Below are 22473 nucleotides of genomic sequence, written 5' to 3' on the forward strand. Positions count from 1 at the left end.
AAGCTTTGTGTGTGATTACGACGGATATTATATCCAGTACTTAAAATAACAAGTTACCCTACCTTGGCTGGGAGCCACGACGTGTATGACTCTTTATATTGATTGTAATTTGATGCCAATGCACCAAAACGTCTTTTTGAAACAGAATCCAGAAGTACAGAATCACCACCGCTCTCGAGATGCACGCTGTTGTTCCAATTCAATATAACGTTACGTACGACATACGTGACGTCATAGCGTATTGGGGTGATATTGTGCTTTTCCTGAGCCTATATTTTATAATTTGCTTCATAAATAAAGAAACACGTTATCTTTTGGATCATCTACATAAAATTATAATCAATAGATTGCTTTATATTGATGCTTCGTCGTAGCGCTCAGCTACGGTACATGTACGTAATGTGCGTAGCGGTTACGCTATGTAATGAGTTTAGTCTTGTAGTACCAGTACGGTTTTAATCTCGTCGTCCTTTTCTTTTTTTTTTTCTCTCTCCTTGATTTGGCCCTAATCCTCCGTCGTACAAATGCAAATTTTTGAGTCCCAAATATTTTTTCGCATTCAAAAACTTTTTTCCTATGATAAAAATTTTTCTTTTTTTTATTGAAGTGATTTTTCTTTTGAAAATATTTTTTTTTTTTTGCATGAAGCAACTTTTTTTTTGATTAACAATGACAAAAATGTCCTAGCCAAAATGTGGCCCAAACATAAAACATTACGACAATCAAAAAAGTTGCTTCAATCACGAAAAAAAAAAATCAAATAAAAATAGCTTTCAAATGCATTTTTTTATTTCAAATTTATTTTTGCATTTTTTTTTTTTTTTTGATTGAAGTGACTTTTTTTAATTGTATATATTTTGATTGAAGCAACTTTTTTTGGATTGATTAATAATGACAAAAATCTCCTAGCCAAAATGTGGCCCAAACATAAAACATCACGTCAATCAAAAAATAAAGTTGCTTCAATTAAAAAAAAAAAAAAAAAAAAAATCAAATAAAAATAGCTTTCAAATGCATTTTTTTGAAATTTATTTTTGCATTCAAACACTTTTTTTTTTTTTTTTTATTGGAGTTTTTTTTAATTGAAAATATTTTGATTGAAGTCACATATCTACACCCATATGGCTCCAGGGGATACAGTTTTTGACTGAGGTAACTACATTGGCACGACACCGGCGGGCGTACCATATTCAATGGATGATGATCTTGGTGAAAAGTATAGCTGTCCTGCCAGCAGCCTGATTTAGAATTCCCCTCAAGAATGATGGGAAACCAAAAAAAAAAAAAAACGCTCATTTTCAACTTATTATTATAAATATTCTTGTAAATTAATTTTATTGCTGACACTTTCTGGGTCATCAACATGTTGTGCCCCCCCCTGCCCCAACAGTCAAACTCCACCTATGGCGTGCGCGTTTGATTGTTGTGTAATAGCGCCCAAGGTTACTTAAATCGAGTTCTTCCAAATAAAACGTAAATTGTGGCCGCAAACCAACAAACTAAACCTAAGGGAACGGTTGACAAAGTGCCTCTCCTTTCCGCGTCGTTTCAAACAAAATAACCAACTTCCTCATAGGAAATCGGGTTTCCTATATAGCAGTGGTTCTTAACCTTGCCAAAGGTACCGAACGCTATGAGTTTCACATGTGTATTAACCGAACTCTTTGGAATGAGAATTTTTTTTTTTCTTCGCCAAATTCAAAATCGATACAGTTGTACCTTTACTTAAGAACGTCTCTACATACAGAATTTTCAGGTTCAGACACACCTAAACTGGAAAAAATTGAAATTTCAGGATACAAAAGGCAAGATACTTACAGCTGCTCTGCCATTGGCTATTGCCTAGTAAAGGTGTGCAAAATTTCCGATTCTTAGATTATTCGCGATTCGGCCGTGGAAGATTCGAGAACGATTCACAATTCCGATTATTGAAATATGCCAAGTAAAGCGGAAGTACAACACACTCAGCGCGCCGCGCGGTCTTCGGGACGGAACGGAGCGAGAGTAGCTAAACATCATGCTTCTCATTACCCGGCCCCTCGGGTAATGCCAATGCTCAACTCATGCCACGAGATAAAAAAAAACACAACAACATACCTGACTGCTGCCGAAAAGCTGCTACAAAGTACAGCCACATAATGTTACGGTAGATATCCGTTATATAAGACTAGATGCATTATAGATTCGGTAGTGTTAACAGCACATCTACAAAAAGCTAGATGCGAGCCTTAGTAAATGGCCGCCATCTTAAAGCAGTACACTTCCCTGCAAGGCTGTTGTAGCGAACCTTCCAAGCAAACCTAATTAACTTTTTATCTAAAATACTCCTAAATCGGTAAAATATTGACTTGAATCTATCTTTAAAATATTTTTAAAACTTTAGGGAAATTATGGAATAACGGGAGCAATTTTAACAACTTTAACTGAATGTAGTTTGAAGCTGCTGATACAGAATGGGGACTGGAGTTTTTTATTTAATGTTATTTTTGTATATTTGTTTACTGCTATATGTTAACTTGATAGTGAAATAGTAGTTTGGTTTAGCCTGAGAGTATTTTTGAACAATTTTGGAACTAATGTACAAAGAAAAAGAAAAGAAAAAAAAGGAGGGGGTGCATCAATAATCGTTTTATAATCGAATCGGAGCCTCTGAATCGTAATCGTAATCGAATCGTTAGGTGCCCAAAGATTCCCAGCGCTAGTTATTTTTGTATATTTGTTTACTGCTATATGTTAACTTGATACTGAAATGGTAGTTTGGTTTAGCCTGAGAGTATTTTTGAACAATTTTGGAACTAATGTACAAAAAAAAAAAAAAAAAGGAGGGGGGTGCATCAATAATCGTTTTATAATCCAATCGGAGCCTCTGAATCGTAATCGAATCGTTAGGTGCCCAAAGATATTGCCTAGCATTCCTGGCATCCAGTTGGCTAAGAGGGACCTCTACTGTATGTGTATCCCAGCGTCATCTTTACCAGCCCCTCGTGTTCCAATAGCTTTACATGAGTGTATTAACTTTTCTTTATGCTTGTTTTTTTACATTATGCAACAACTCAGATTTTATGTTTGTGCAATAATCCGTAATTTTCAAACTATAAGGCACACTTGACTATAAGCCGCCACCCACCAAATGTGACACGAAAACGGCATTTGTTCATAGATAAGCCGCACTGCACTATAAGCCGCAGCTGTTCTCACCGTATTATGGGATATTTAGACCAAAAGATATCAACTGGTAGCACTATATTTGACAATCGGCATCATACGACTGTCATAAGACCAAATAAACCACCATGAAATTTTTTCATGTTTATCCGATTAGTCGATTATTCGAACTAACTAGTTCATTGATTAATCGACTACTAAAATAATCGATAGCTGCAGCCCAAGTGTGTTATCAAGCGTAATGAAATTTTTAGGTAAGAAATAAGATTTAGAAGTTTTTGAGTGAAAAGAGTAAAAAAAAAAAATTTTTTCGAGTCACTTCTTAGATGCAATTGTTGGCTGTTTTCAACAATGTACATAAAAAATAAAGACATTGATTGACTGAAAATGGTTCAGTATTAGATGAAATATTTATAATTGCTCCCTACCTAAAGAAAATGTTTTATCCAATTACTCGATTAATCGATATAATTTTCAGTCGAATACTCGATTACTAAAATATTTGATAGCTGTTGCCCTAGTCTGATGTCAAAATCATGATGGTTTTATGGTGCCACTGTCACATAAAGTGTTATCAAATACCCTAACTAGCAATTAATGAAACAACTGGAACAGTAACTGAAGAAATAATTAGCACAGAACATAAATTTTGATTGTCGTTTACATCTGTAGCGATGCATGTTATGAGGCATGTTGGACGACAAGTGTTGGCAGCATAGGTTAACCCCCCCCCCAAGCAAGATAATGACCCTAAACATATGGCCAAATCTACACAGAAATGGTTCACCAGACACAAAATCAAGCTCCTCCCATGGCCATCTCAGTCCCCAGACCTTGTTTTGTTGGAAAAAGGGGGTTGTACAAAGTATTAACACCAGGGGTGCTAATAATTGTGACACACGTTATTTGATGTCAAATCATTTTTTCTTAATGTGGGATTATTTCCCCACTGAATGAATGCACTTGTATTGAAGGGTGGATTTTTCTCTTTTTTTCCATTAAGGTCCCATATTATTTGAATAAAAAAAATATATTAGAAGCTAAAAAACATCTTTTTCAAGGGTGCCAATAATTATGGAGGGCACTGTATGTACACTATGTTGAATGTATACATCATCGTGTCTTATCTTTCCATTCCAACAATACTTTACAGAAAAATACGGCGATTTTAGCGATGGTTTGAATTGCGATTAATTCCGATTAATTTTAAAGCTGTGATTAACTCGATTAAAAATTTTAATCGTTTGACAGCCCTAATAATTTTGCCTTTTGGTTTGATTTTCATTCTTGCTTTCGTGTCGACATTCTCATTCTATCACATCCTTGCCACACATACTTTTTAAAAAAAATGTTTAATGTAAACGCAGCGCACGTTAGAGCAGGGCGGTAAACCGAAAATTTACCGTCACCGAAATTCTTCAAGATGACCGACGTAATTTTGACCATGTCGGTAAATTCGGTAATTTAATAAAACAAGAAAATATATCTTTTTATCCCGCTTTGACGTTGTGTTGTTCGGCTATGTTCATTCTAGGGCTGCAGCTATCGAATATTTTAGTAATCGAGTAATCGACTGAAAATTCTATCGAGTAATCGGATAAAACAAATATATTTTTAGGTGAAGAGCAATTCTAAATATACATGAGAAAACAAGACATTTCATCTAATCTTGAACCATTTTCAGTCCATGTCTTTATTTTCGATGTATATTGTTGAAAACAGCCAACAATTGCATCTCAGATGTAACTAGAATTTTAAAAAAAGACTAATTCACTGCTTTCACTCAAAAAACTTTTAAATCTTTTTTTTTTTTTTTTTTTAAATATATATATATATTTATCTTACCTAAAAATGCCGTTACGCTTGATAACACACATCACTTAAAAGTTAGGATTTTTTCCCACGTGTTTCAATTGAATTTCTCTTTGTGTCAAGCCATTTTAAGTTAGTCTAAACTGTAAGTCCTGATAGGATTTTGAGTTTTTGCAGTGTTCAAAATAAATGTATGATACAGGCTGTATTGGAGCACATTAGGGACCAGTGCTACTTGGTGTTTTATCCAGCAATGACTACTGAGCTAAAATTGATAGTTAGCATGATTACGTTTTTATTTTACACCCTCATCACTCCACAATGCTATGTTATGTTAAAGCCTGTATGTAAGACACGTTAGCCACGCATCGACAGTGGTCATAATTAATTGAAACCTAGCCCTCCGCAGGGCTAACGTTACGTGAGCTAGTAGCGACAGTAACGTTAATCTTATTTATTAGCGCTTAGCGCTCTACTGTTTTAAGATGGCGGCTGTTTACTAACGCTGCCCAGACGCGGCCGAGTCTGTCATTTCGCATCTAGTTCAACATACATGTGATCTCTATGAGACGCATCAGATGGTACCTGTTACCAACGTAGCATCGTGCGGGCTAGTATTTAGCAACGTCGGCGTCGTTTGTGGCGGCTGTCGGCTGCAGTAAGTTTTTTTTTTTCCTTCTTCCTCTCCGCACGTGACAGCGCGTTGTCCCGCATTGAAAGTAGTCCGAGCAAAACGTGATGCTTAAAGCTGTCAAAATAAACGATTACTCGAGGTGAATAAAATTACTCTGATCAGTTTTTAAACTCGAGTTGCTCGAGTACTCGTTTCAGCTCTAGTTCATTCCCCTTTAAGAAAGCAGACAGTGTGATTACGTATGGAGTCACGTGGTTTTCAGGAAGCCAATCAAACAGAAGCCCGGTCGGCTAACGCTACAAGTAAACGGGATGGAGTCGGGCTTAATGTCTTTCACCCGACATTAAGTAAACTCTTGGCGGGTTCCAGATGGGCTTTCACCCGCTGTCCTCCCTGGTTCTCACGATATCAGGAGAGGATGCTTTCAGTGCTTTCTTCTGGCAGCCAAGCCACAGGCTAACGCTAGCGGCTAACAACGGCTACAAATGAACGTGAAAGAGTCTGACAGCAGCTCTAACCTTGTCGAAACGGCTGAAATTAATGAGTGGACTGGGCATGGACTTATCTAGCAATCATCATGTCGCGTTATTTGGCATCTCTGTGTGATTTCTCTGAAAGCTTTCATGATGGTAAAGCACTCAGCATGAAGTATAATCCAACAGTGAAGCCTATATATGACAGTTTAATGGCCACAGCTATTTTTCTGTATGTGTTTGCTTTATTCTGCCATCATAAAACCTTAAATGTTTCATTAGCATCAGAGCAATACAGCTTTAATCTGGTTGTGTCTGTGTGGGGGGTGCATGTATTAAAAAATGTTTCGGGGGGGGGGGGGGACCTTGACGTAAACACGTGTTGAATAATTGTTACAGCAGCCATTACCAATAAGTTGTCTGAAGGGTTTTGTTAAAGCTGCAAGTCATTTCTGTTAGAATGACATGTTTGCACAGTCGTCATATTGATTTTTATAATGTTGTACATTTTTCAAGTCATACAAGCTGTTATAAATGTTCACACTAGAATTCTTATTGTTTACAATATTTTTTTTAATACTTAATGTTTAGACTGCATGTGCAATTGTTAAATTGAAAGCTGGTTAAATAAATTTAACGAGAAACGGTTAATTTGTATTCCATGCATTGATACAAATTTTCAAATTATATAAGTCTGCTTCGGCGAATTTATCGTCATTTATCGTTATCGAGGAAAATCTGCTCAATTTATCGTGATACGTACTTAAGGCCATATCGCCCAGCCCTAGTGCACGTTACCCACAAGTCTGCTGTACTTCCTCATACAAAATTAGAGTCAACCTTCCACTGAGCAAACCATCCCATCAAATAGAGGACTAGCAGTTGAAAAATTGGAAGGCTTGTAAATTGGGGACTAACCAGTCCAATACCTGGTCTAAAATGCCACTTTGCCTGGATTTAGTCAGCGTCCAAAAATAGTGCCCTACCTGTCTTAACTTTCACCGAACCCCTTGTGTTCAATCAAACCCGGGTTAAGAACCACTGCTTTATAGCCTCTGGCTTTAGTAGCTTAAGGCTTAATCCAAACAGCCAGCCGCAATTGCGCAAATAACAAAATAAAAATTTCTCAAAGCAAATTTGGCTCCGACATCTTTATGGCATGACCCCTGTTATTTTACAATGAATGAGGGAAAGCTTATAATGTGGTTTTAAATGGATTTCCTATGAGTGTGCTTAATCCTATTGGCTGTCACATGAGGAGTTGAGGAAAGTTGTGCTATTACAGGTGCAGTATTTGGTGGTAAGGAGTCCCATCTATGACAAATTATCAAAAAAATAATAACACGAATGCATGCATATACCACAAATGTAAGAAGAAAACAAACTAATTGAACCCAATGACTTGGATGCTTGAGGTGATTCAGCCTTGTAAGTGCTGTCAGTTGGTGTTCTCCTTAGTGGTGATGGTGACAAGCTGCTTGGCTGCCTTGGCAATATCATAAGCACATTGGATGACCTGCTGGGTGACAAGCTGCATGTCCGGTCCTGGGAAGCCTTCTGGAGGCAGTGCCTTCCGGCATTCGCCCTGAAGCCTGCACGCGCTGGACGTCAACAAGCGCAGAGAGCTTCTTACCGTCTCCGAGCGTGGCCTCTGCAGAAAAATATGTCACATATTGGCATAATGAATGTGCATAAGAATTAGGCCTGCGCTATACAACCCCAAGCAAAAAGTATGGAATCGCCAGTCTTGGGCGAGCACTCACTCAGAGATTTTATCATGTAGAACAAACTCAGATTAAAAAGCTTGAAAAAAATAATGAATTAGTTCAAAAGTGCAACTCTTTAGCATTTAGAAACACTAAAAGAAATGAATAAAAAACATTGTGGTCAGTAAATGTTACTTCTATAGAGCAAGTGAAGGGAAATATAGAATCACTCCATTCAGAGTAAAATATATGGAATCATGAGAAACAAACAAAGAAATAACTATTAAAACTAGAGATGTCCCGATCGATCGGGTCCGATCACGTCATTTTCAAAGTATCGGAATCGGCAAAAAAATATCGGACATGCTTTTTTTCAATATATATGTTTTTTTTTTTTTTTTTTTTATTAAATTGTATTTAACGTTACAGACATAATATGTTACACTCATCCAGAGTCTTTAGTTTAGGTAGGGTTATGAAATTTATCCCGATAACGGCGGTAATTAATTTTTTGAAGAATGTATCATGTTAATTATTATATTTAACGCAATTAATGCATGCGCTGCACGTCGCGCTCAATCTGTAATGGCACCAATTTACCTAATTAGAGAGCTAAAAGGCAGCGTAAAATGAGTAGGGTGAATTTTGCCAGCCTATGGAGCCTTTTTTTTAATTGGCTCCCTCTCCCTACGATTAGAAATATCGTGGGAAGCAATGTGGGGAAGAAAGGTAATAATTGATCTTTTTTCTTAACACCCTATGTTATTTCCCAACGCAGAGAAGATATATCAATTGGTAGCACTACGCACAGTCATGGCAGCACTTCCCATCATGCATTTGGGCATGGCTACAGTATCATTTACTGAAAGCTCAACAAATACACTAGATGGCAATATTTAGTCACAATATACAAAGTCACATTTATCCTTTAAGAATTACAAGTCTTTCTATCCGTGGATCCCTCTCGCAGAAAGAATGTTAATAATGTAAATGCCATCTTGAGGATTTGTCATAATAAACAAATACAGTACTTATGTACTGTTTGTTGAATGTATATATTCGTCCGAGTATTCATTTTTTTCCTAATGCATTGCCAAAATGTATATGATCGGGAAAATTTATCAGGAATGATTGGAATTGAATCGGGAGCAAAAAAAAAAGCAATCGGATCGGGAAATATCGGGATCGGCAGATACTCAAACTAAAACGATCGGATCGGGAGCAAAAATATATGATCGGAACAACCCTACTTATTAGTCTTTATCGTATTTTAGTCATTTCAAAATGTGTTCGTCTTCGTCTAGTGTTCGTTGACGTAAACTCAATATTTTCGTCTAGTTTTAGTTGATGTTAACTCAATATTTTCGTCTGTAAAATTAGAAAATGTTTCCAATGAACATTGACAGATGAGCACATATTGTAGCGTCTACAAATCTATCACGTGATAATACACACTCAGCAAGAAAACAGTAGGCTACATAATTTTCAATTAGTTATACCCGGATGCCATGAATTGTATGTAAAAAAAAAAAAAATTTAAAAAAAGTTGTCCGAGAGTTTAGGAGGACGCTCGCCGTTAGCAATAGCCTAATGTGAACATGAATGCAATGCTAACGCTGTGAGTTACATTTAGCACTCATCACAGACCTTTAAACGCTAAAACAACATTGCATATTCTCTCTTGCCGTGACAAATCTTACCGAGTGTGTCTCAAAACAAGCAATGGGAAGAATGGAGAGGACACTAGACTAGTTGGTGAGTTGGGGGGTCGCAGCACGTCACATGAGTGGCACAACCAGGCAGGCTAACTACACCTCACACATTGTGAACATGTGACGAAAAGTATGGCACATTTTCATCTCGTCAGATGAAAACTGGCATTCGTGTCATCAAGTTTTAGTCTCCCAAGATACGTTTTTAGCTTGCTATCGTCTCGTCTTTGTCATGAAAAAAATTTCGGCGACGAAATATTTTCGGCAACTTACACGTGTGAAAGGGGCTTAACTGACTGATTTCTACCCTTTCAAGTGTTTTCTTACCTTTGGAAAGAGAGCAGCCATTTCTGTTACAGCTACGTGTATTCTTTCTGAGCAGGGTATGAAGCTGTAAAGAGATCAGAAAGATGAATTGTAATTTCTACATTCATTTTAACCAAGAGTAGCCAACAATACTCCACGGTGGAGTCGAATATTCATTTCAAGCCATGCCCTTAATTCAGGCAACACAAACACATTTTAGAGTTAATTAAAAACATGTCTCGAACATTTTGCCCGCTCCCCAAATTAAATAAAACCAATGATAGATGGCATTGATCATTAAAGAATGTCCCCATAATAAATTCAGATGTTAACTGAAACAATACAGACAATATCCAGGTTAGAGCTAAAGACAGCTTTGACATTCATATACAGTGGGATGTGGAATTTCTCATATCTCTGCATATAATCCCCATCAAATGTGATCTGATCTTTGTCAAAATCACACAGATGAAAAAACAGTCTGCTTTAACTTAAAACACCCAAACATTGATAGGTTTTCATATTTTAATGAGGATAGTATGCAAACAATGACAGAAGGGGGAAAAATAAGTAAGTGAACCATCACATTTAATATTTTGTGCCCCCCCCTTTGGCAGCAATAACTTCAACCAGATGCTTCCTGTAGCTGCAGATCAGTCTGGCACATAGATCAGGACTAATTTTGGCCCATTCTTCTCTACAAAACTGTTTTTGTAAGATATGCTTGATTGTATGACCAATATACTCTGCGGGTTATACAAGTTTGCTCTCCCACAGCTATTATACACGCTCTCCCAAGCTATTATGAAGAACACAGTTTCAGCCCATACTCATGCGCTTACATTTTTATTACCGGCAAATGCTCACATTCTGCTGATAAATAGATACACACACATATGTTGATTCATCGCACAACGTCTCAGTACTTTTCCACCAAGCTACTTCGAGTGCAAATGTGTGTTCAAAACAAAGTAATCTTGCTCGCTCAAGAGTGTGACTAATAATTTAATCAAGAGTGTGACTGTTAATTTAATCAATGACTAGAATAAGGAACTTGCCCGATCGAAACTGCCACGTTGGACAACAGTGTTCTAACTATATTCTGCCCAGCAACAAGTCCTCAATAAAAGTCAGCAGCACGGGGAGCTCAGAGAGACTTCGATGAGACGCTCTTAGTCACGTTGCCCGATCTCAGACCCCTCCCAAAACTGCAGCTTGGTAAAAGTCTACTCTCTGCCTCCTGCCTCCATGTGTCCAGCCTTCATCACCTCGCTCTGGGTCAACAGCTAAATTGAAGAAGGTGTTTTGGACCCAACTGTTTTAGTTCAGTCAGATTCCTGAGATGTCTGGCATGAATCGCTGTCTTTTGGTCATGCCACAGCATCTCAATGTGTTTCCAGTCTGGACTTTGACTTGGCCAGTCCAGAATGTGTATTTTGTTCTTCTGAAACCATTCTGAAGTTGATTTACTTTTATTTCTATGTTTTGGATCATTGTCTTGTTGCAGTATCCATCCTCTTCTTAGCTTCAACTGTCAGACAGACAGCCTCAGGTGGTCCTTTCAAAACATTCTGAAAAACTTTTGAATTCATTTTTCCATTAATGATTGCAAGTTGTCCAGGCCCTGAGACTGCAAAACAGCCCCAAATCATGATGCTCCCTCCACCATGCTTCACGGTGGGGAATAGGTGCTGATGTTAGTGAGCTTTTCCATTTTTCCTCCACACATGACGTTGTGTGTTACTCCCAAACAATTCAACTTTGGTTTCATCAGTCCACATAATATTTTGCCAAAACCTCTGCGGAGTGCCCAAGTGCGTTTTTGCAAACATTAAACAAGCAACGTTTTTTTTTTTTTTTTTAGACAGCAGTGGCTTCCTCCGTGGAGTCCTCCCACGAACACCTTCTTGGCCGTAGTTTTACATATAGTTGATGTGTGCACAGAGATATTGGACTGTCCCAGTGATTTCTGTAAGTCTTTAGCACACGCTCTAGGGTTCTTTTTTACATCTCTGAGTATTCTGCACTGAACTCTTGGCGTCATATTTGATGGACAGCCACTCCTTTGGAAAGAAGCAACAGTGCCAAACTCGCTCCATTTGTAGACAACGTCTCTGAATGTCGACTGATGAATAACCAGACTTTTAGAGATGGTTTTGTATCCTTTCCCAGCTTTATACAAATCAACAATCCTTGATCACAGGTCTTCAGACAGCTTTTGATCGAGCCATGATGCAAATCTGACAATGCTTCTCATCAAGACATTTCTTATCAGGTGTGTGTTTTATAGTGGGCAGGGCAGCTTTAAACCACTCATCAGTGATTGGGCACACATCTGACTTAAAATGTTTGGTAAAAATTGGTTTCAATTGCTCTTTAAGTCTCCTTAGGTAGAGGGTTCACTTACTTATTTTTCCCTCTTCTGTCATTGTTTGCATGCTAGCCTCATTAAAATATGAAAACCTATAAATGGTTTTAGTTAAAGCAGACACTGTATTTTCATCTGTGTGATTTTGACAAAGATCAGATCACATTTGATGGTAATTTTACGCAGAAATGTGAGAAATTCCAAAAAGTTCAGATACTTTTTCATACCACTGTACACCTCAACTAATGAGAATATATACAGTGCCCTCCATAATTATTGGCACCCCTGAACAAGATGTGTTTTTTAGCTTCTAATCATTTTTTGTTTATTCAAATAATATGGGACCTTAATGGAAAAAAAGGAGAAAAACCCAACCTTCAATACAAGTGCATTCATTCAGTGGGGAAAAAATCCCACATAAAGAAAAAAATTGACATAAAATAATGTGTGTCACAATTATTAGCACCCCTGGTGTTAATACTTTGTACAACCCACTTTTGCCAACAAAACAAGGTCTGGGGACTGAGATGGCCATGGGAGGAGCTTGATTTTGTGTCTGGTGAACCATTTCTGTGTAGATTTGGCCATATGTTTAGGGTCATTGTCTTGCTGAAAGACCCAGTGACGACCAATCTTCAGCTTTCAGGCAGAGGGCAACAGATTTTGATTTAAAATGTCCTGGTATTTCAACGCATTCATGATGCCATGCACCCTAACAAGGTTCCCAGGGCCTTTGGAAGCAAAACAGCCCCACAGCATCACTGACCCACCCCCATACTTCACAGTGGGTATGAGGTGCTTTTCAGCATGCATATCTTTCGTGGCACGCCAGACCCACTTAGAGTGTTTGTTGCCAAAACGCTCAATCTTGGTCTCATCTGACCAAAACACACAGTCCCAGTTGAAGCCCAAATACCACTTGGCGAACTCCAGACGTTTGCGTTTATGGTTCTGAGTGAAGAAAGGTTTTCTCCGTGCATGCCTCCCAAACAGCTTGTTGGCGTGTAGACAGCACCTCATACCCACTGTGAAGTATGGGGGTGGGTCAGTGTCAAGTTCAAAAATAGACCCTTAGGTAGACATTTGTAAAATTACCCAAAAATAAGGAGAGAAGACACTCAGTTTTCTTGGCCAAGGAGAGCAAGGAGGGACTAGACAGAGAAATGCTAGATTACGCTGTATAGTCACCAAAATTGATCTAAGAAAAACAACCTCCTTGCTCTTTTTATTAGGGGTTTGTCCTAACACAGAAGGGTGCCGCCCTAAAGGGAGGGGGAAAGCAAGCTGGAGACACCCATGTGATTTTGGTTGGCTATGTGTGAGCATGTAGGTGGAACTAACTAAATACACGTGTGTAAGCAAGGGCACTTGGGTAAAGTGGTCAGAATGACCCAGACACTTCAGTTATGCAATGCTGCGGCCATGGAAGATGTCCTCGAATGTCTAGACGAAAGTCCAGACGTAAGATGCTGAAGATGTCCTAGAAGGTCTAGTTACGCAATGTTGCGGCCATGAAGCAAAGCAGTTGTCACCCCGACCCTCTTTAACACTTTGTAACACTTAAACATTAACTTAAACAGCCTAGTATAGCAAGCAATAATCATTTACTGGTTATATCAAATAAGAAAAAATATGGCAAAATGTATTATGTATGTATTAGGTATATATGAGCAGAAGCAAATATTCAATCAATCAAGCAAATATTCAATCAACCCTCGATAATTAACTCAACAGTCAGTGATGCTGTGGGGCTGTTTCACTTCCAAAGGCCCTGGGGAACCTTGTTACGGTGCATGGCATCATGAATGCTTTGAAATACCAGGACATTTTCAATCAAAATCTGTTGCCCTCTGCCCGAAAGCTGAAGATGGGTCGTCACTGGGTCTTTCAGCAAGACAATGACGCTAAACATATGGCCAAATCTACACAGAAATGGTTGACCAGACACAAAATCAAGCTCCTCCCATGGCCATCTCAGTCCCCAGACCTTGTTTTGTTGGCAAAAGGGGGTTGTATTAACACCAGGGGTGCTAATAATTGTGACACACATTATTTGATGTCAAATATTTTTTTACTTTATGTGGGATTTTTTTCCCCACTGAATGAATGCACTTGTATTGAAGGCTGGATTTTTCTCTTTTTTCCATTAAGGTCCCATATTATTTGAATTAAAAAAATATTAGAAGCTAAAAAACACATCTTTTTCAGGGGTGCCGATAATTATGAAGGGCACTGTAAAATGAATATATTGTCGATATTTTTATTTTAAATAATTATGATGATTTTAGGTAACAGCTAACAAAGTCCCCAAATGTACCATTTCAAGAAATGTATGAATTTCACATTCCAGTAGGAAACAAAAGACCTCAGTATATACAGTGCCTTGCAAAAGTATTCGGCCCCCTTGAATCTTGCAACCTTTCGCCACATTTCAGGCTTCAAACATAAAGATATGAAATTTAATTTTTTTGTCAAGAATCAACAACAGCTGGGACACAATCGTGAAGTGGAACAACATTTATTGGATAATTTAAACTTTTTTAACAAATAAAAAACTGAAAAGTGGGGCGTGCAATATTATTCGGCCCCTTTACTTTCAGTGCAGCAAACTCACTCCAGAAGTTCAGTCAGGATCTCTGAATGATCCAATGTTGTCCTAAATGACCGATGATGATAAATAGAATCCACCTGTGTGTAATCAAGTCTCTGTATAAATTCACCTGCTCTGTGATAGTCTCAGGGTTCTGTTTAAAGTGCAGAGAGCATTATGAAAACCAAGGAACACACCAGGCAGGTCCGAAATACTGTTGTGGAGAAGTTTAAAGCCGGATTTGGATACAAAAAGATTTCCCAAGCTTTAAACATCTCAAGGAGCACTGTGCAAGCCATCATATTGAAATGGAAGGAGCATCAGACCACTGCAAATCTACCAAGACCCGGCCGTCCTTCCAAACTTTCTTCTCAAACAAGGAGAAAACTGATCAGAGATGCAGCCAAGAGGCCCATGATCACTCTGGATGAACTGCAGAGATCTACAGCTGAGGTGGGAGAGTGTCCATAGGACAACAATCAGTCGTACACTGCACAAATCTGGCCTTTATGGAAGAGTGGCAAGAAGAAAGCCATTCCTCAAAGATATCCATAAAAAGTCTCGTTTAAAGTTTGCCACAAGCCACCTGGGAGACACAAAAAACATGTGGAAAAGGTGCTCTGGTCAGATGAAACCAAAATTGAACTTTTTGGCCACAATGCAAAACGATATGTTTGGCGTAAAAGCAACACAGCTCATCACCCTGAACACACCATCCCCACTGTCAAACATGGTGGTGGCAGCATCATGGTTTGGGCCTGCTTTTCTTCAGCAGGGACAGGGAAGATGGTTAAAATTGACGGGAAGATGGATGCAGCCAAATACAGGAACATTCTGGAAGAAAAACTGTTGGTATCGGCACAAGACCTGAGACTGGGACGGAGATTTATCTTCCAACAGGACAATGATCCAAAACATAAAGCCAAATCTACAATGGAATGGTTAAAAAATAAACGTATCCAGGTGTTAAAATGGCCAAGTCAAAGTCCAGACCTGAATCCAATCGAGAATCTGTGGAAAGAGCTGAAGACTGCTGTTCACAAACACTCTCCATCCAACTTCACTGAGCTCGAGCTGTTTTGCAAGGAAGAATGGGCAAGAATGTCAGTCTCTCGATGTGCAAAACTGATAGAAACATACCCCAAGCGACTTGCAGCTGTAATTGGAGCAAAAGGTGGCGCTACAAAGTATTAACGCAAGGGGGCCGAATAATATTGCACGCCCCACTTTTCAGTTTTTTATTTGTTAAAAAAGTTTAAATTATCCAATAAATTTTGTTCCACTTCACGATTGTGTCCCACTTGTTGTTGATTCTTGACAAAAAATTAAAATTTTATATCTTTATGTTTGAAGCCTGAAATGTGGCGAAAGGTTGCAAGGTTCAAGGGGGCCGAATACTTTTGCAAGGCACTGTAATTGGCCTTGTGCAAAGTATTTCCAATATGTCTTTTCTTTTTGAATCAAATGTTTCCATAATACAGTATTATGATGCACCTCGATATGGGCACATAGCTCATCCGACCCACATTTAACACCTAGAGCCATCATAAACTTGGACAATATACTTGAACAGGTTTCTGAAAATACACGAGCATGTGTAAAAACAAAGACTTTAAAAGTTATGTTAGCCATCCGCAAACATGGAAAAAATGATTAGGAAAAAACACTCATGCTGATGAAAGTCCACCCATGAATAAATCATAACCATGTAGTGGCAGATGGTAAGAAATACTGTTTGTGGCTAATGAATCATTAGTGGGTAAGAGAGTGGAAGCAGAGAGAGATCAAACAGTGCCTGGGAGGCAGGGACAGAGGCCAGAGTACCAGGAGGAGGGGTCGGGGGATCGCAGGCTGAGTGGATGAAGAGGGGCGGAGGGCTTCTCAGCCCAGGGTACCAGAGTGCTGAAACATCCCAGACTGTGCCTGAGGCGGCGCACGGCTTCACGCTCACACGGTCTGCTGACAGGCACGAGGCCCAAGAACACGGAGTGGAAGGAGAAGCGTGAAGATGCCAAAAAAAGCTCAACAAACCCAAAAGAAAAGAATGATGAGATGCAGATTTTGAAAGGAAATAGGATGGAAATAACTAAACAGGTAGTTCCCGGATTACGAACGAGTTCCATTCCGACGCTAGCGACGTAACCGAATTTCCATGTAGGTCGGAATTAACCCTTTAAGTAAGTACCCCTAGATCTCAAAATAACTATCCAAAAACATGTATTATACACATCGTACTGTCCTCGCCAAGACATTGGAGCTATATCCTAGCTAGACAGTGAGCTAAGCTCTGAAATGACAATGTCTGATGTCCTTGTGGTTTGCTGACTTTATTCAGCTGCTCATGACATCAACACTTGCAGAATGAAAAAAATAAAAATGAAATAAAATCCTTTAACCTTCAATAAGAGCAACTCAAATTTTTATGTATAACTAGCTGCTGCTACAGCAATAACAATCCACATAAACGATTAGCATGTGTCGTTTAGCGTCCGCACATCATCAAAAACAATCACATACACCCGCCCAAGTATTCGACCACAATGGAAAACGCAGGGCTCCAATTAAGATTTTTTTAAGGAAGAACTAACTTAAAATTTTAGGGGTGCAAGCAGAAGATGTAAAGCGACATGCTAATTTTCATTGTTTAACCGATAAATACTTTCATAATAAATGCACAAAACTACTACCACTGAGTGTCAAGACACAGCTGTGAATGGCCACAGCTGGATTTTGGGGGGATTTTATGAGTGAAACATGGTAATATAACAAGGGTCGCGATGCAGAAATTGCAGACATCAAGGAGTGGTTGAGATTTTCATTTCCATATATTTACCCTTTTCAAGGTTTTTTTTCTTTCTTTCTCAATTTTTCTTTGTTTGGATCGATTATTTATCATCTAACATATGAGGGAAAATGCGACAGTGACAAAAAAAAAAAAAAAAACAATTAAGCGATAGTTGTGAGGTGGATATCCGTGAATTTTTTACAGACGGCAATTTCTTCATTGTGACGTAATTTAAATTAAATTAATTTTAAAGTTTAAAATATGCGAGTGAATAATGTTTTAAAGTTGTTGTTTTTTTTAACTAAATATTAGATATCAATTAATGATTCTAAGCTAAAAATGACAGACATTTCGAATAATAAATACGATTTTTTACCTTCTTTTTATGGCTAGGTTGAAACAAAAGCGGTTGCGCGACGTCTGTAAATGGGGTTTCCAGGGTAAAACGGAAAAATTAAAAATAGTTCGGGGGCTTATTGTGCCACGAATCTGCTATGGCAGCATATAGACATATTGTTCTATCAAACACAACAGTTCTTTTGGCTTAAACTAAAGCAGTTTATTTTAAAGAGGGGTGCAAGAGCAGAAAATGGTTTTTCAGCCTTGTCTGTGTTCCGCTTTAGCTTAAAATCTCAATTTTCTGGGGGAAGAAAAATGTTTTTTAAACAGCAAAACCCTATCTGGAGGTGAGTGCACGCGAGAGCAGAATTACAGACGCCATGACTTTAACGAGATATTATCGAGTACTTACCTTGTTTCGATCCAAAAACTCCATGTCACATGTATCACTGAGTGTCAAGACACAGCTGTGAATGGCCACAGCTGGATTTTGGGGGGATTTTATGGGTGAAACATGGTAATATAACAAGGGTCGCGATGCTGAAATCGCAGACATCAAGGAGTGGTCGAGAGTTTTTCGTATATTTACCTTTTTAAAAGTTTTTTTTCTTCCAACTTTTCTTTGTTTGTATCGATTATTTATCATCTAACATATCGGGGAAAATGCGACAGTAACAAAAAAACACAACAGTTGTTTTGGCTTAAAATACAGCAGTTTCTTTTAACCCATAGATGCATAAGTGGGTCAAAAATGACCCGGTGAGGTTGTTTTCTTGAGCTATCTTCGGAATGAAAAATTGTTATCAATTCATATTCCAGGTATTCCTCACGAAAAATGTTTTTGATATAATGCCATTCAAATTTTTGATGAACTTTTTATACATTTGAAGAAATTGTCATTTTTGTATTACTACCCTAAGCTTCCACAAGTGGGTCAAAAATGACCCACATGCATTTTCTATGGAATCCAATGGGAATCTTTCATTCTTATCAACTTTGGCTGTCAGGAATAAATTTACCCTGGACCACACAGACTAGGTATGTAAAAAGTGACATCCCTTAAGAAGATTATTTTACACAGCAAGAGCTGATACGTGTACTGTAAGTATTATGTCCATATAGTATTTTGTGTGTGTGTCTTTCATGACTCTTTATTATTTAACAAATTAACCTACTTCATAACTAGCTACCTAACTAAGGCTAGGTTCATATCGCTGGTCCTAATGCACAATTTCCATTTTTTGTCATATCTGTTTTTTTGGCGTAACCCTTCAGACTGCCTTTGTCCATTGAGCCTGTTCAAGTATCACACGTGCGCTCTAATTCGCAGTCCGAGATGCGCTCAGCAAACTGGCCCGTATGCACAAAAGCATTGGAGCAGAGAGAAAACCGAGCATTGTCAGGCTTATTCTCAACCCATTTTATTTTTTTATGACTGTTGTCAAGCCCGCCCCTTCCCCAAAAGCCACGTTCAAGCTAGGCGCTAACGCTAATGCACAGCTGCACCGCTACCGTAGCACCCTGTCGCTCTCACTCTTTGCTGATGTTAATTGCTGCATGAATTCCAATTTGGGGGACTTGACAGTTCGGACCGCAGCCACATTCTGGAAAAATGTGGCCCGGATGGGATTTTAACCCCTTACGAAAGTGACACGGGATCGAATTTGAAAATAGTCCACTTTTATGCGACTTTTCCTCTTCAGTCGAGTCGGAAAAACACGAAAAAATCGGATTTGTGCAAGACTTACAGCTAAAATGGTCCTACGGATGTTGGATGATGGAGAGGCAGTGACGGGGTTGGACTCAGGTGTGCGAAATTTCTAATGATGAGGACCCGGACTTTTGTCCAGGTGGAAGTGGCAGTTGTCCACCTGGAAATCCAACTGAACAGGATCAATCTGACTCATAAGATTCCACTAATGTGTCCTCTGAAGAAGAAAGTTTTCCAAATCATGGCCAACAGAATGAGTTGGTAGGGCTCTTACAAGAGAGAATTACCACCCACCCAGGGCAGAACACAGAGCCACAATATCCTCAGAAATCGGTCAGTGCCTCCACAAGGGCTTAGCACCGCTGGCTCACTAAAAAGATGCATGGAAGCTCTTCATCATTGATGATAAAATACAAGGAAGGATGAAGTCTATTGCTGTTGTTGTTTTTTTTAATTTTTATTTATTTATTTTTTTTATAAATGTTAATTGAATCAAAGATATTTCAAGCATTAAATCATTCTTGTGTGGCCCTAAATATCATACTAATGAATATACAAGTGATTATTCTTCACCAAAATGGCATAAAAACACATTGGTTCTAATATGGGTCATTTTTGACCCACTTATGGAAGAGTCTAGGGTCCAGTAACTTGTGCATCTAAGGGTTAAAGAGGAGTGCAAGAGCAGAAACTGCTTTTTCAGTCTTGTCTGTGTTTTCCGCCATAAGTTGAATGTAATCCCCTCTCTCTCTCACCCACTTTTACATGGGCGTAAATCAGTGACGTGCGGTGAGGTTCATGGTTGGTGAGGCACTGACTCCTTTAGTGTCAGATTTCCAAATATATAAACCAAAAAGGGTAGCTTATTCAATTGGCTACTGGTTATTTCATATCTCATCAGCATTCTTCACAAAACAGGCACACACGGTACATATTATCGATACGTAAAAGTAAGAAAATAACATGCATTTGCTCTACACCCTCAATGTGTTGGCCGTCACCATTCTATAATTAATGCAACATAAATGAGAGTAAAGAGTGGTGTACAAAACCACAGAATTCAATTCTGACCTTTAGTGAAATATTCAGTTGTTTTTAAAACTTTTAATTCTGAAACTTTAATCCATTTATTACAGATTGCTAAACAAAAAGTGTGAAAAGAAAAATAATATTTTATTGAAGGCCAAAATTTAGTTTTTAAATATTCTATTGTATTTTTCTTGGTCCAAGCTCTTTTTTTTTTTTTAATAAGATTGAAATGAAAACTGTTTGTGGTCTTGCGCCTGTCCTTCACCACAAAAACCGCCGTTACTTTGGAAGGGCATAGGTTTTGTCTCAACATTCGTAGGGACGATATAACAGCATAACCTGCATGTAGGTACACTTTTTGCTGGGGACGGGACATTAATTAGACCAAACAGATTGGATGAAGGGGGCAAAGGGCCACATTTCTAATGTATATGAACCTAATTAATTACCGTAATAGGCAAAATGATCAATGCAAAATAAATCCTTATCTACTGATAATAACTTTTACGTGCATTGGTTTAGATGATACACTGTTCAATTCAAACCTTTGTTTTCAAAAAATACTAAAGAAACATTTTGAAAACTTCCTGAATAAATGTCTGGTTTTTATTAGCAAACATAAACATAGTGAAAATAATTCACTTATTAATGGTAGGGTCAATTCTATCCTTACAACATATGGAACTATTGAAAGATCTAAATTCTCTATATAACTGAACATTATATCATACAAAAAAGGTAAGGTTGCTTAAAAGTTGGTGGGGACAATTTTAGCATGCTGAAAAGTTGGTAGTGTTATGTCCCTACCGTCCCTATGCAAACCTACGCCCTTTTAGTAAAAGTCCTCCTTATTTTCCTTTACTTTAAAAAAAAAAATCTCTCCGCCTCAATGGAGAGGATTGCTTCAATTAGATCGTTCTGTGTTCTATTTGACAAGCCAGAAAACACAGTGGATGTGTCCAAATGTCTAGCTAACCTTTCATCTTTCTTAGCAAAACCATGTAATCGTTCTACATATATGCCACTTTTAGAAGAGCTACACGCTCATCGTTACCACGAAATGTTAACTCCTGTTTAGCTAGGATGCAGGTTGCATTAATGAGGTATTTCAAACTCTTTACCTTAGCATTCTGGATGCTACAGTTGAGCTTCCGCTGTTCGTCAAAGCCAAATCGATCCTTGAGCTTCCAAAAGTTTTTAAAGCAAACAGGCTTTGAATGTGAGTGGTCGAGCGCTCATGTTTGCTGAGGCTTCGTGGTAGTTTTTTAATGTCACAATATCTCGTGTTAGTCCAGACATTGGCACAAGTTGAGAAGAAAAGGCAGGAAAAGCAGCAAAGGCGATTTTTCGAAGGACAGCCACATAGACAGTCTTTTCGGGTATACCAGTCCGTTTGAAAAGCGCGAGTTATCCTCTGTCCCGTAGTTTGAAGCAAACCTTTTAGCTCCGGACAACACCGGCGTTGTGTTAACCGCGTCCACTTTTAACGGAAAGTCCAGTTTCACGTACGCCCCCTTGCAGTGCGGCAGAGTACTATCTGCCGCAGCCTGTGTCTTTTCACTGCGGTTTTATTTCCCATCCGCAAAACTAAATATGTCGCTAACAAACATTAAACTTTAAGGGTTAAAGACATTAGCCAGACTGAGGAAAATCAGGTCAAATAAACGTATCTGGAAACATTATAATGGCGACGTGCAGATGTACGGCAACCAGCACGCTCCAATTCCATGTATCAACCCAGTTTGTTAAGGATTGCGCAATCAGAGGTGAGGCTTTACTTGTTGCTGCCGCACCTCTCGTTTCATTTCTTTATTTGAACAGGAAATAGGCAAATTCAGCGATT

General features: G+C 38.5%; 1 protein-coding gene across 8 annotated transcripts in view; it reads right to left on the reverse strand.

Moving 5' to 3' along the window:
- Positions 1-1264: 1264 nt before the first annotated feature.
- The window catches only part of git2a (G protein-coupled receptor kinase interacting ArfGAP 2a), a 79771-nt gene continuing 58562 nt past the window's right edge, over positions 1265-22473 (reverse strand). For 7 of the 8 annotated variants that reach the window (XM_057831245.1, XM_057831244.1, XM_057831242.1 and 4 more), the window contains 2 exons: positions 9830-9893; positions 1265-7735 (listed from right to left, as the gene is read on the reverse strand). In XM_057831245.1, coding sequence (XP_057687228.1) covers positions 7523-7735; positions 9830-9893 — 277 coding nt within the window. In that variant the 3' untranslated portion in view covers positions 1265-7522. Of the gene's footprint in view, positions 7736-9829; positions 9894-16590; positions 16723-22473 lie in introns of all 8 variants that reach the window. The other variant, XM_057831246.1, reaches the window with a different exon arrangement.

This window comes from Corythoichthys intestinalis, chromosome 3, assembly GCF_030265065.1.
Source record: "Corythoichthys intestinalis isolate RoL2023-P3 chromosome 3, ASM3026506v1, whole genome shotgun sequence".
Taxonomy (NCBI): domain Eukaryota; kingdom Metazoa; phylum Chordata; class Actinopteri; order Syngnathiformes; family Syngnathidae; genus Corythoichthys; species Corythoichthys intestinalis.